The 13,373-nt window shown below is 43.5% G+C and overlaps 1 protein-coding gene across 2 annotated transcripts in view; it reads right to left on the bottom strand.

Annotated features, from left to right (window-relative positions):
* PAPPA (pappalysin 1) overlaps window positions 1–13,373 on the bottom strand; it is a 246,970-nt gene that overhangs the window by 210,341 nt on the left and 23,256 nt on the right. For both annotated transcript variants that reach the window (XM_054502141.2, XM_063649861.1), the window contains exon 2: window positions 1,481–2,543. In XM_054502141.2, coding sequence (XP_054358116.1) covers window positions 1,481–2,543 — 1,063 coding nt within the window. The remainder of the gene's footprint in view (window positions 1–1,480; window positions 2,544–13,373) is intronic.

Below are 13,373 nucleotides of genomic sequence, written 5' to 3'. Positions count from 1 at the left end.
ATCTGGGAAAAACAAGAAAGTGGATATTGATGGTCTCTCCGGCTTGAATCTAGTTCCTAGAGGTCCCACATTTAATACAGGTTACCCTTGAGTTCACCTTTGGGCTCTACTTTTGGATTACTGGTTATAACTGACAGCAATGGCAGAGGCTAAGTGAGGCAGTAGACTGAAGTCCCCCTTTTCTGTCCTCTTTTTAGCAGTAGATGAGAAATTCCCTCTGCCTGGAGTGTCCTCCCTTCTTCCACCCAATTTCTGATGTCAAAATTATACCTATTCTTTTTTCAGGTAAATTTTATTGTGTATATTTAAGGTAGACATGATGTTATGGGAAACATATAGATAGCAAACAGTTTACTATAGTGAAATAAATTAACATATCCATTATCTTAAGTCACCCACTTCCTTTTGGTTTTGTGCCAAAAGTACTTAAAATCTGGTTATTTAGCATGAATCCCAAATACAGTTCAACCTTATTTCCTATAGTCCTCATGCTATACATTAGCCCTCTAGATTTGTTCTATTATACCGAATGTATTGATCTTGTTGTTCATTAGATCTCTAGATTTGTTCTAACATTCTTCAAATTAGAGCTATTCTTGAAGACCTTGCTCAAATGTCACCTCTCTCAAGAAGGCTTCCCTGATATAGTCAAGCTGCAAATCAACCTTTTCTCTTTGATCATCTAGGGCACTCCCTAAACACAGCACACTGCCTTTCATTAGACAAGTAATGACAGACATACTATTGAGAATTAATGATGTGCTGTAAGAGAGTGTACTTTATATGTCTTCTCTCTATCAATCCTCGGAGCAACTTGACAAAATAGGTACCATTATTTTCCCCATTTTACAGATGAAGAAACAGCTTCTAAGAAGTTACAAAATGAAGGAGCCACAGAGAGCTGAGACCATGGGGCCAGGTTGTCTAGCCCCATGTGACCCCAGCTCTTTGAGCCTGTCCACCAGAACTTTCTGTGATGACTGAAGTGTTTCATATTGCTTTGTCAGTATGGTAGCCACTAGTCCCATGTGGCTAGAGTACTTGAAATGTGGCTAATGCAACTCAGGAATTGAATTCTGAGTTTTATTTAACTTTGACTGATTTAAATTTAAGTAGGCACATGTTGCTAGGAACTACCATATTGGACTGTGCAACTCTCACCCACTCTATGTCATACAATACAACAGCTATTTGTACTCAGCTCATATCACTCAATTTGAACTCTGGGCTCTTGGAGAAAACAGGGCTCTCAGGCTTCCCTCACGGCTCATGGTAGGCACTCAATAAATATTTTTATAACAAACTGTGTTTGCCTATGGTCTCCACGATGACCCGAGTAAAAGACTTGCCTCAATCATGAAGCTGCTGGTTGAACCAGAAAATCCCCATATCACCCATGGGCCTTAGGTGCCTTATCTATAATATGGAGGACATCAAGTTCAACTTTCAACTGGGCATCTTTAGCCCAGTAAGGTCTTACCTGTGTGGAGAGTCGGGGTCAAAGCAAGTCTGAGTGACATTGGTGATTTCAGGGTCACAGCACTCTCCACCATCAAAGTTGAACCGTTCATAGTTGGAGTCCATGTCACACACCCCGTTCTGCTGCTTCTTCACGAAGGCAGGGTGGCGCAGGTGGCGGCAATCCCCGCCGTCGTGGCCCGTCAGCGTGTGGTTGCACTCGGGGTCACAGTTCTCATCCCCTATCTTGCTGATGTCACAGTTGGCCAGGATGAGGCGGCGGCGAAGGGAGGAGTTGCTCACCTCCAGCACGTCCAGCTCCCAGGAGATGTTGTAGTGCTTGAAGGCCTCAGCCAGCTGACGGTGCTGGAAGTCCACCTGCTCACGGGTCACCGTCGGGTTCTTATGATCATCTTCATAGAGGTTGACCACGCGGTAGCGCACCACCTTGGGCTGGCGGAAACTTGGGAGCTGATTGTAGCTGGCAATGACCTCTGTGTTGTCACACAATGTCTGTCCGCACAGAGGAGGCTCCAGACTCGTGTCCAGCAGAAAGCTGGGGGCATTGCTGAATTCCACTTTGGGGCTGCTGCCATCCTTCATGGGGGACCATGCATGCTTCACATTGTCCCAGTTCTCCTGGAGGAGGAGCTGAGGTAGAGCAGTGTGGGCGCCATGGGTTTCCATGTCAGACAGTATCTCCCGCTGAGTCCTGGCCACCTTCCACAGACTAAAGTGCTCGATGTAGCCCCGGTAGTTGTGATTCAGGGCACTGCCCCCTAACATGAGCACTTTGCACTTCTGGGTCAGTGGGCTGAATATGCCACCCACTTGTTCCCCAGAGGTGGCCACCTGGGCACCATTCACATAGAGCTTCATGAACTGCCCATCATAGGTGGCAGCTAGGTATACCCACTGGCCTGGGAGGTAGCTGCGGTGGGCATTGATGGTGGTCACTTGCCGGGCTCGGTCTGTCTTCAAGGAGAAAAAGTAGCGTGGGTCTTTGTTGTCTTGGTCACTGATGGTGTGAATGCCCACGACCCATCCTCGGTCACGTGAGATATAAGAACATTTGTCATACAGCCCTATGTGGCCCCAAAAGAGAAAGATGAATAAATAAAGGATGGAAAAGGAGGGGGGGTTAAGTTATTTTTCTCTAATAAAATTTGTATCAGGTTATCCTAGACTCATCGCTTTCCAACTGCTCTGTGGGATCCTAGCAGTTGCTAATGGTGCCTCTGGGACCACCTTGAAGGCAAGGCAAGGGCTGGAGGAGCTGAAAGAATGAGTAAGTTGGGTTTGGGGCATTCTCATCACAACTTTAACCCGTGAAGTTTAACTTTTATTGGTTTTGAATATGAAGCATACAAGAAAGATTTTTGTTTGAAGAAAGGGTACTTCATCTAATGAAGTTGTTGCAACAACAGCAGCAATAATAATAAAAATCTGAAAACCATTTTCCAAAGCTGTTGGATGGGGAAGAGGACTTTGTAATTAAGAGGGTATTTAAAGTGTAAGATAATATACGAGGTGAAAGGAGAAACAGAGGGAGATGATAATGAACAGAAGATGCTCATTTAGAAGGGAGGTCCCTACCATAGTTACCAGAACTTTGAGTGTACATCTGCCATTAGCAGTCATTAAATGATCAGTGGCATTAAATTGTTAGGAAAGTTGGGGTATAAAAGTGAGGGTCTGGAGCTGAAAAGCTGGAACTTCATTCTCTAACAGGAATCTTGCCATTTATCCCCAAAGAAAGAAAACACATTTCAGAGCTAACCTAGAAAGGTTTTCAAAGATCATCACCTCCAAACCCTTTGTTTGACAGGTGAGAGAGCTGAGTCCCGGAGAATGGAAGGCATTTGTTAAGTCACAGAGTCATTGACAGTTCCCCTGTGTCCTGATTCAGCTTTCTTCTTACACTGATGCCTCTCTCTCTCTCTTTCTCTCTCTCTCTCTTTCTATATATAGATATATATATATACACACACACATATATAATGAGTGCCTTCTTAACATAAATTGGGTATGCCTACATAATAGTTAATAATAATGAGCAAAATCTCCCAAGCCTCTATGGCAGGCCAGGCATTGTGCTAAGGTCTGTATATGCATTAACTTAATCCATGTAATATCCCTAAGGTGGTGACATTAAGTTTCTCATTTAACTGATGAGAATATGGAAGTTAAAGGAGATAGAGAGACAGGTTGAAGGTCAACTGCTTGGTAAGTGGATCCTAGATTCATCAGACCCTTGGGTTCACTGTCCTAGGCACTAATTCTATAGCAACTCCCCCTGCCTCACCAAAATCATCAGGCATCTGGGCTATGCCACCTACCTGGGGCCTGTCACAAATTTGAGTTCGATATTTGAGGAACTTCCAAGCCAAGCATCTCTACAGTTACTCTGGGAACCCCAGGAAGTAGGTTAGCAGATTCTCTCTGGATCTAATTATCTTTATGCTCACCAATCCCCATTTCCTAGCCTTTCTGGAATATACCCAGTGTCCCTGGCACAGACAAAGCTGTTGGATGGGGAAGAGGACTTTCTAATTAAGAGTGTATTTTAAGTGTCAGATGACGTATGAGGCCAGGTGGGAGAAGAAAGAGAGGGAGAGGAGAGTGAATAAAAGATGCTCATTTAGAAGGACAGTGACTACTCTCAGCTGGAGAATTGTTGCGGTCACCATAACTCTGGGAGTTCACCTGCCATAAGTGCTCATCAAATGAGCAAGGAGAGCTTCCAGCAAAATCAATGGAGGAGGCCCACACAGTCTTCACTCCTCTGTGGGCAGTGGGAGCTCAGAATTGGTGTAAATCTCTCTGTTAGCACCTGACATGGCCAGCATGCTGTCTTAGCACAGCATCTATGCCAATCTACACCTCTCCTCCCACTTCCTGCTCAACCGTTTTTCAGGAAATGGCCAGAGTCTCCTTACAAAGTCATCCTGCTCTTACCATCAGGATAACCTTAGTGAAGCACCAATGCCTCCTCTGGTGTCCTCTGGGTCCTGATTCTCTATCTGGTAAAGGAGGGGGTTAAGTGAGGTTCTGTGTCACATACTAGGTCCAAGTCTGATTTTCTTTATTCTAGATTTCCCAATGACTAGAATGCAAGGTACCTCTTACAAGAAGTTCTTCCTGACTGCCCTGTGAATAGTGATTATTCTCTTCTTTGAACTCTTTTCACTTTTAGGAAACTTGACACGTGCTCTTCGGTTTTGGATTTGCTGTGTTCTCACCATTATCCCCTCTCTGCCAAACTATTCTTCTCGAGAGCAATGGTTGTGTCTGTGTCATTCCAGTAACCTGTCCAGCACCTTGCTACAGCAGGCATGGGAATGATTCTAAATAGAGCAGGAGATGAGAAAGGGTAGGGATTTTAAGGACAAACAGAATCAAAGGCATTAATTTATGTCTCTGTGACTAATGTACAGGGAGAATCAGAGAATAAAATGTATTCTTGGTAAAGTAGAAAGATCAGGATCTTTGCACTCAGGGTAATTTACTTTGAATTTTGATGACAGCAGTTACTAGTTGTACATATGGGGCAAAATCACTTCACCTCTAAGTCTTAATTCCTTCATCTGTATCTCTAAATATATTGTCATACTTAAAAGACTTAGTGAATATGACATCCTCCACATACAATGGCTGTCCAAATGAGAGTTCATTGTTAAGATGCTGGAGGGTTCAGGGGTGATGTAAAGGATGAAAAGGAGGGAGGAAATGATGGGAAACAAAATAGAAAGGCCAGAAAGAGAGGGTACCCTGAAGGCATCTTGCCTGATACATCAAGAAGGAAGGCTCAAAAAAGCCCTGGTCCTCCTCAAACCCACTGGCAAACCCTTCTTAGAAATCATAGATCCCGTCAGCTTAGATGATATCATGAGACTACATATTAAAAGCTGCCTCCCCACTGACTCCTTCAAAAGCCTAAGATCCAACTCCAGATTTGAAGTGAGTTGCCCCAGATCTATCTGTTGCTGCCCGTTATGGAACCAGTTGAGAGCAGAGGTTCCTGGAGCCACGAGATTCATGTCCTTCCCCACCTCTTAGCTCACCTTCTCTCTCTCTCCCAGCTAACCCTATCCCTCATGAAAGAAAATGAATGGCCTTCTAATGAGAAAATTAAAATCTAAAACAAGATCCTTTTTCCCTCTCTCTTTCTCCGTCTCTCTCTCTCTGCAGGTTTTTATTTTGCCAGGGGCTCCCAGTCCCTAGTTTTCCTGTTGCCTTTGGAAGGCAGCTAGCCTGGTTAGCAAGGTAAAATGTTTACACATCTGTAGGGTGCTCTCAGTTCAGAACCTTGCCGGGGCTCGGGACCCAGGCTCAGGCCACCTCTGTTTGCAGTTGAGACAAGGGGGAAGAAGTGAGAAAAGGCAGATTCTGCAAAAGAGCTAAGAAATAAGGGGTGGCTTAGCCATGGGAGGCAGAGAGGAAGGGCAAAGAGAAGGTTTTCAGTGGAACCAAAAAGAAACACATTAAGGGAAATGAGAACCTTGAAGCAGCGGCTTCACAAGTTCAGAGGGAAATATTTACCTGGAGTATAAGTAGTGAAAGAAAATCACCGAGCTTCAATAAGGTTGGGGGTATATGGTGGCAATGGGGTTTTATTTCTATATGAAAATAACTTAATCACCAGTAGTCTTATTTTAGGGTCTGAAAGGGAAGCATCGTTGTACCACCAGCTCAGAACCAGAAGTTTGGCACCAGAGATCTGAGCTTGACTTGCCAGGTAACCTTGCCTGGGACAAGTCATACCACCTCCTTTATGCTGCTGAACCTAATTTCCCTTCTCTGTAAAAGGAGGAGTCTGGATAAAAATGATCCCTTGCTAGAATTTAAGAGCTCTTTTGTTCACTGTTAGAATGGTTCCTTGTAAAGAGAAGGTGCTCAAAAATATGTGTTGATTTGATTTAGATGCCTTATGTCATTCCCAACTCTTGCATGCTTAGGTTCTGTCTCCTCTGAGGATCTCTATACAGGACACACAATGCTGTTCTCTGGAGGACACAAAAGAACCCCCACGTCTCCACACTGCCCTTCCTCACAGTTCTCCATAAAGATAGAGGCATAGTACAAAAAAAAATGGTGCAAATTTGTCTGAAGTCAGCACCATCTGTGTGGGACTAGAGGATGATCCCAGGGGGTATAGTCCCATGTGGCAAGACGGAAGGCCACACGCAATTCTGCACACAATCTACATATAATTAGCGTATGTCTGTCTCAGTGCTATAAGCACATAGAACTAGACAATGAAAGCGTGCAAGAGCCCTTTTACAGTAGTGTGTCTGGGCACACTGCACAGAGGGAGAGGTTGAGGTGCAGCAGGAAAGGAGCCTGCCGTGGTCCTCCTGTTAAGGAACCATCCCTGCAGCCCTGGCCAGCTGACCTTTCTAATGCACCCTATCTTCCTGCAGCTAGGCTGGATGTGAAAAGGGTTCCATAGGCCCCCAGAAGATTGATGTCTATTTTTTTCATTGCCTCTTTTTCTTCTCATCTACTCATTCAATCTCATCCCAGAAAGGAAGAACATCCACAAAGGAGAAAAGCTCAAAGGCACGGAAAGAGTCTCTCAGAACTGTGGCTAAGGCTGTACAGAGTGTGGGAGAATACTCTGGGCATTAGGGGTATTCTCTAAAGATCATCATGGTAAATACTACCCCAAGACAAGTCTGTCTGACGACCCCATGCCACCCAGGCACCAACAAATCTTCCTCCTGTATATTCATCATACTCCTCCCCATCCTAAAACTGCCTCATCACTGAGTAATTACTCATTCAAGATCTGTGCTTCCCACATATGTGGCTGTTTGCTTCATTTATAAATGCCCAACATCCAACCCGAAATCCGGTATGTTGTAAGTGCTCTGTAGAGTTTGTTATTGAAAGTTAAAAATAAAGAAAGAAAGGGAGCAGGGGGATACTTCCCTATTTCTGCCTTCTCTATAAGAGTATCTTACTCTTTATTAAGAACTTACTATCATTTACTCTACGTTAATTATCTTGCTTAATCTTCACAACAAGTCTATCAGCATTGCTCCCTCTTCAGGGTAGACTGAGGCTCAGAATAGGGAAATGGTTGCCCAAAGCAACACCGCTCAGAATCCAAGTCTATAGAATTCCTACACCCAGGCTCTTAGTCATGGTCAATACATTAAGTGCCAAAGGCCAAATGTTTTGTTGTAGGCTGTTTAAAGGTATGGCCTCCTCTGGAAATACTTCTGTAAGTTATGCAGCACCCACACAAACAGGGTGAATTGAATTGAAAGCCAGGAGGCTGCTGTCTTTATCATTCTTCTGTAGGGACCTAAACAATTAACTAAGAATCGATGGTTCTTTATTACCAAAGAGTAATCTATTCCACTGAGCTCACCCCACTTCGCTAGAACCCAAAGTTTGTCCAGGCATAGTTGTCCATCTGGAGTGCTTCCTTGAGCTTGTCCTTTGACATCTGGATTTCCGTTACCAGCCTACCTGCCTGATGGTTTCTGACTCAGGTTTCCTCTAACTTCCAATGTCTATACTGATTTTTCTTCCTGAGCTTGCTGCCATGCTCTTGGCTGCTTCCCATTTTCCTTTTCTTTGTGATGGACGAAATTGTGTTCCACCAAATTTCATATGTTAAAGATGTAACCCCCAGTACCTTGGAATTTAACTGTATTTGGAGATACAGTCTTTGAAAAGGTAATTAAATTAAAGTGAGGTGATATGGCAGATCCTAATCCAATTTGACTGGTGTTCTTATAAGAGGAGAAAATTAGGACACAAGTAATACAGAGAAAAGACTATGCGAAGATACAAGGAAAAGATGAACATCTAGAAACCAGTGAGAGAGAGAGAAAGAGAAACAGAGAGAGAGAGAGAGAGAGGTCTTAGAAGAAACAAACCTGGCTGACACCTTGATCTTGGACTTTTGATCTCCAGAATTTTAAGAAAATAAATTTCTGTCATTTAAGCCAGCCAGGCTGGGGTCCTTTGTTATGACTGCCCTAGCAAACCATCATTCAACAAGTTTTCTAAGCTCTCCCACTGAAATTTTTCTAAAATCTATCTTATCTCCTAATGCCTGTTCCCAGTTCAGAATTTTTCTCTTGTTACAATGCAATGTCTCAATTTACTCAATTGCTGTTTTGAGTAGAGCAAGGTGTATTAGAAAGATAGCAAAATTGGTGGTGTGTTCATCACATACAGGAAACATTCCTCACTGGGGAGGGTGTTTTGCATTTCTGAATCACCTGCTGTGTGTTGGGCATGTGGGCAGCAACTTCCCTCTCAAGGTGTTTCCTAGAATCCTCACAGCAATCTGCTACAATAGGTACTATTTACGGATCAGAAAACTGGAAAGTCAGAGAGGCGAGGTCCCCTGCCTAAAGTCCCACAGCACTAAGGGGTAGGAAAAACTGGAATTCAAGTCTCCTGATTTCAAATTCGAAAGCTCCCCCACAGCTGAGGGGGACTCTAGCCATGCTTTCTTCCTATGGTCTTGCCTAGGATGTTTTCCTGGGAAGCTTTAAGTCAACATAAAATTATCTCTGATAACATTTGACTTTCTGCCATCATTGTCTAGGGGCGGCGGGGCGGAGATAATTAGCAAAGGATGACAATTTATATGCAATTCGTATTATTGTTTGTTTTCTCTCATTGGGAGAGTAAATATAGAAGGAGAAAAAAACTCTACCAGGACATTTCTGCTGTGAAAAAGTTGTATTTTAAAATAAATAATGATAATAATAACAAACACTTTCTGAAAGCCTCTATTTAGTAGTCTCTTTACTAAGCACAGACTAAGTGGGATTTATTAGTATTCTTTTGACAGATAAGGAAACTGAGATGTAGAGAGGTTAATTGATTTTCCCTCCAAGGATCCCAGCGAGGGATTGGGAGAATCACGATTCTAACTCTCATCTCTCTCACTCCAGAGCCAAAGCTCCCTACCAAGATGCTTTCCATGGTGGATTGGTGCTCTCAATCCACCATGAAGGCTCTAATGTCTAGGTCTGCCATGCTGTGCTGTGGTCCCTGGGTGAATAGCTCCCTACTCTGGGCTTCCTCACTTCCTTTCCTTAGGATATGAGAGTGTTAGACCACATGGTCACAGAGGTCCCTTCCATCCACATTCTGTGACTCCAAGATCCCAGCGATTCCAGGTATCCCAGCCTTGGTTCCCCCTGTGGGAGATGTAAGGTCATTGCGGGGCAGGGTAAAAGGCAGTTTCAGACCCTTCAATTAAAGGATGCCCACTAGCTGTGGGACATCTGCCAGGAGAATACAAGCAGAGGTGAGAGGATGAGGGGATGAAAGGGGGAATTTAGGTCAACAATCTGGTTTCTTTCATGAGGCTAAAAAAATTAAAAGCTAAAGGTTGGAGCTAGTCCCTTTTTTGTTTTGTTTTGTTTTGCTTTCCCTTCCATGATTTAATCGCTAGTATCAAAGCCACAGAGGAATGCTTGAGAGAGCAATCCTATGGAAAGCTTTTATCTGTCCAGAGGACAGTGATTAAAACAGACAGATTTGGGTTAAGTATACCCATGGTCCCTGCACTTGGTTCAGTCGGGGGGAGACCCACCAAAATGACCTGGAGGACTCAGCACCATCAGGCATTCAGAGAAAGGCTGGAATGTCACCGAGGAGGGTACCTGGGGGACTGCTCCTCAGCATCCTCATCCCTCCGGGTCCACCGTGGGTCAAAAGATTTGCCTTAGGCTTAGTGGAAGGAGGAGGCTTAAAGGGAGACATACAGGACTGGAGGATTATACCAAGTTATACTGGGTTCTGGACATCTCTGTGTCTTGTTCAAGAGAGGCAGGAACATTGAAAGTAACCACATGGAACAATTCTCAAGGTCAGGGTTAGCTCAGGTGCTTCCCATGTGTTGGCCACGCAAGTGTAGGAGGAGGATCAGATTTCCCTTTGCAGGACAGCATGGAGCAGTAGAATGAACACCCTTGATGGCACCTGTGTCTGCTCTCCTGCCTGTATTCTTCTTCCTTGCCAGGAACTGTTATCTGAAAGCACCCTGACTAAATGGTTCTGCTCACCCTTTTTACTAGCTGTGTGACATCGGACAAGTTAATTCACCTCTCTGAAACTTAGTTTTCCCACATGCACACTAGGATGAAGAATCTTATCCTGTATACTTCGCAGATGTCTTCTGAGAGAGAAAAGAGATAAATGTATGCATATTTCCTTGTAAACTATTTAAGGCTATCCAGATGCGAGGCAAGCTTGAGAGTAGTACGCCTGAGGGTTCCTGAAACCCATAAGTTTTAATAATACACAGACTTATGTGGTGCATTTGGGATGGCAAACTGCTCTTGAGGGCTCAAGGTGCACCTGTAATTCCCTCTGGCTCTTGTGTCTCCAGCCTTCCTCCTTTGCTCATGTGTAAGCAGTCTGCATGGACATAGAAAGGTTGGGGGATTACAGGCCCGTAAATCTGAGTTCAAATGCTGGCTTTGCCATTTACTAGCCATGGATGGGAAAGGCAGGGCTCCTTTCCCAGTATTAGTCTCCCCATCTGTAAAATGGGGATGATACATCTTCCTCTGACAGTTGTAGTGGGGGAACTAATGAGAAAACAAATGTGACAGCACTTGGCACATGGCCACTGGCAACAAAACAAGTGTTACAACACATGGACAGTGGCGTGAGGCCGATCTGTGTATCTCAGCTCTGCTCTCAGTTAGCTGTGTAGCCGTGGGCAAAATCTCTTTATCTCCTTGACAGTTTCCTCATATGTAAACTGATAATAACAAGTACTTAATAAATAGTGCCATTTCAAGGATTTAGTAAGAGAATCCAAATGCTCATGTGCATAGAATGGGATTGTTGTAGCTACACTTTTTAAAAATGTGCGTTAATAATAAACATCTTTCCGGCCAGGCAAGGTGGCTCACGCCTGTAATCCCTGCACTTTGGGAGGCTGAGGTAGGCGGATCACCTGAGGTCAGGAGTTCAAGACCAGCCTGGCCAACATGATGAAACCCTGTCTCTACTAAAAATACAAAAAAATTAGCTGGGCATGGTGATGTGTGCCTGTAATCCCAGCTACTCAGGAGGCAAAGGCAGGAGAATCACTTGAACCAGGGAGGCAGAGATTGCAGTGAGCCGAGATCGCGCCACTGCATTCCAGCCTGGGCAACAAGAGCGAAACTCCGTCTCAAACAAACAAACAAACAAAAAATAATAAATATCTTTCCTTCTTTTTCAGAATTGGGATTATTTCCCCCCTTTTTGTGCTGTTAAACACACACATAAAGTTTCCTTTCTGACACTGTTCTTTGAAATGAAGATCCATGTTTATTGCTCTTTTTTCACACATTGTCGATGAAATCAGTGCATATAAAATTGGCGCACATCAACGTAAGAAAGGAAGTGGGGAAGGACAAGAAAAAAAGATCAAGGAGAAAGAAGAGGTGAGGGATGGGGTCAAAGAACTATACTATAACAATATGAATTATTGTTCATCCTTGAAAGTTGCACAGCACAAACCAGATCCTGGTGGACTAAGCACAGCTGATGTTGGGGCTGTCTTGGAAGAGAGATCTTCCCTTCGGTCATTTTAATGACTTGAGAATCTACAAGCTCCTCTCTCCACTCACTCATCAAGCCTTGGAGACAATGATACCACTTGCCAGAAAATGGTCAAGGACCAGTGCATCCTGCTGTCATACCCTGCATGGCAGCCCCAAGACGGACCCTTCACCATTCATTGAATTAGGCAGAGTCAGGGCTGGAAGTCCTCTTACTGGTTATTTAATCATCCCCTTTCACACCTAACCTCATATTTGAATCATCTGTACAACATTTTAACAAATGACTGACCACTCATATTTCCAGGCCAGCACAATGATTGGCAAGTAGAAAGCACCAATTAAGTTGACAAAATGCTTATATGTATGCATGCATTTAAGGGGAAATAAAGAAATGCATGTGAGGGTGTTTGCATGAGTGAAAGCACAGTAGACAGTCTGGTAGTGAAGAGCACAATTTGGGAGTGAATACAGCTGTTTTAAGTTCTGGCTCTGTGATGACCTTGAGGCAGCTCTGGTTGGAAGGATGTAATAAGACACTGTTCATAGAACACTTTTCAAAGTGCATGGTGTACAATAAACATCCAAGAAATGGGCATCATGAAGGATGTATGTGAGGAAAGAAAAACCAAATGCACATGGGAAGTATCAGAGAAATGAGACAGAATTGAAGAAGAAGGAGAGAACTGTTTCTAATAAGCTCAGAAACATATTTTACATGTCCCTGCAAAGCCACATGGACATGTCAATTTAATGTCACTAATAAAAATATTGGGGGGGGGGTCTTTCCTCTCAGTACTCCAGAGATCAAGACATTAATAGCCATTCATACTGTTGGAGAAGTAGAGGAAGCTTCCCTGTTATGGTAACTTTCTCCCAGTTTTGCTATAATCAGACCTTGGCTCATGTTGTCAACTCTATTTTTATCTCTCTGTGTAACTTTGCTTGTGTGTATGTTCATACACATATGTTTAAAGTTCAAAAGAATATATCACATATTGCCTAGCATAATGGTGGCACTTAGTAGGTGCTCAACAGACTCTAATTGAATGAATGCTCTACATATAGTTATGTGGATACTATAGCATTCTATCCACAAGTTCACAGACTAACAGGAGAGAGGGATATTTATCTTTCCAAGCTGGAGTGTGAGATATGATTTCAAATATCAACTTTGCTACCATGGAGCAGAGATTAGAGCAAGTCATAATTTTGGTCTGAGCTTTTCTTCTGTTACTTGGTAAAATGAGCATCCTATTATGCACTATAAAGGGTATGAGAAAACAAAGCTGGTGCTTAATCCATCATAATTACCATTATTGGAACACTCTTCTAACTGGCCCATGGTCCAGAAGTTTCATCGCTCCCTTATACAGT

Source organism: Pongo pygmaeus, chromosome 13, assembly GCF_028885625.2.
Source record: "Pongo pygmaeus isolate AG05252 chromosome 13, NHGRI_mPonPyg2-v2.0_pri, whole genome shotgun sequence".
In the NCBI taxonomy this organism is placed as follows: domain Eukaryota; kingdom Metazoa; phylum Chordata; class Mammalia; order Primates; family Hominidae; genus Pongo; species Pongo pygmaeus.
Note: the sequence above shows the minus strand (reverse complement) of the source record. Positions and strands in the feature narration are given on the sequence as shown.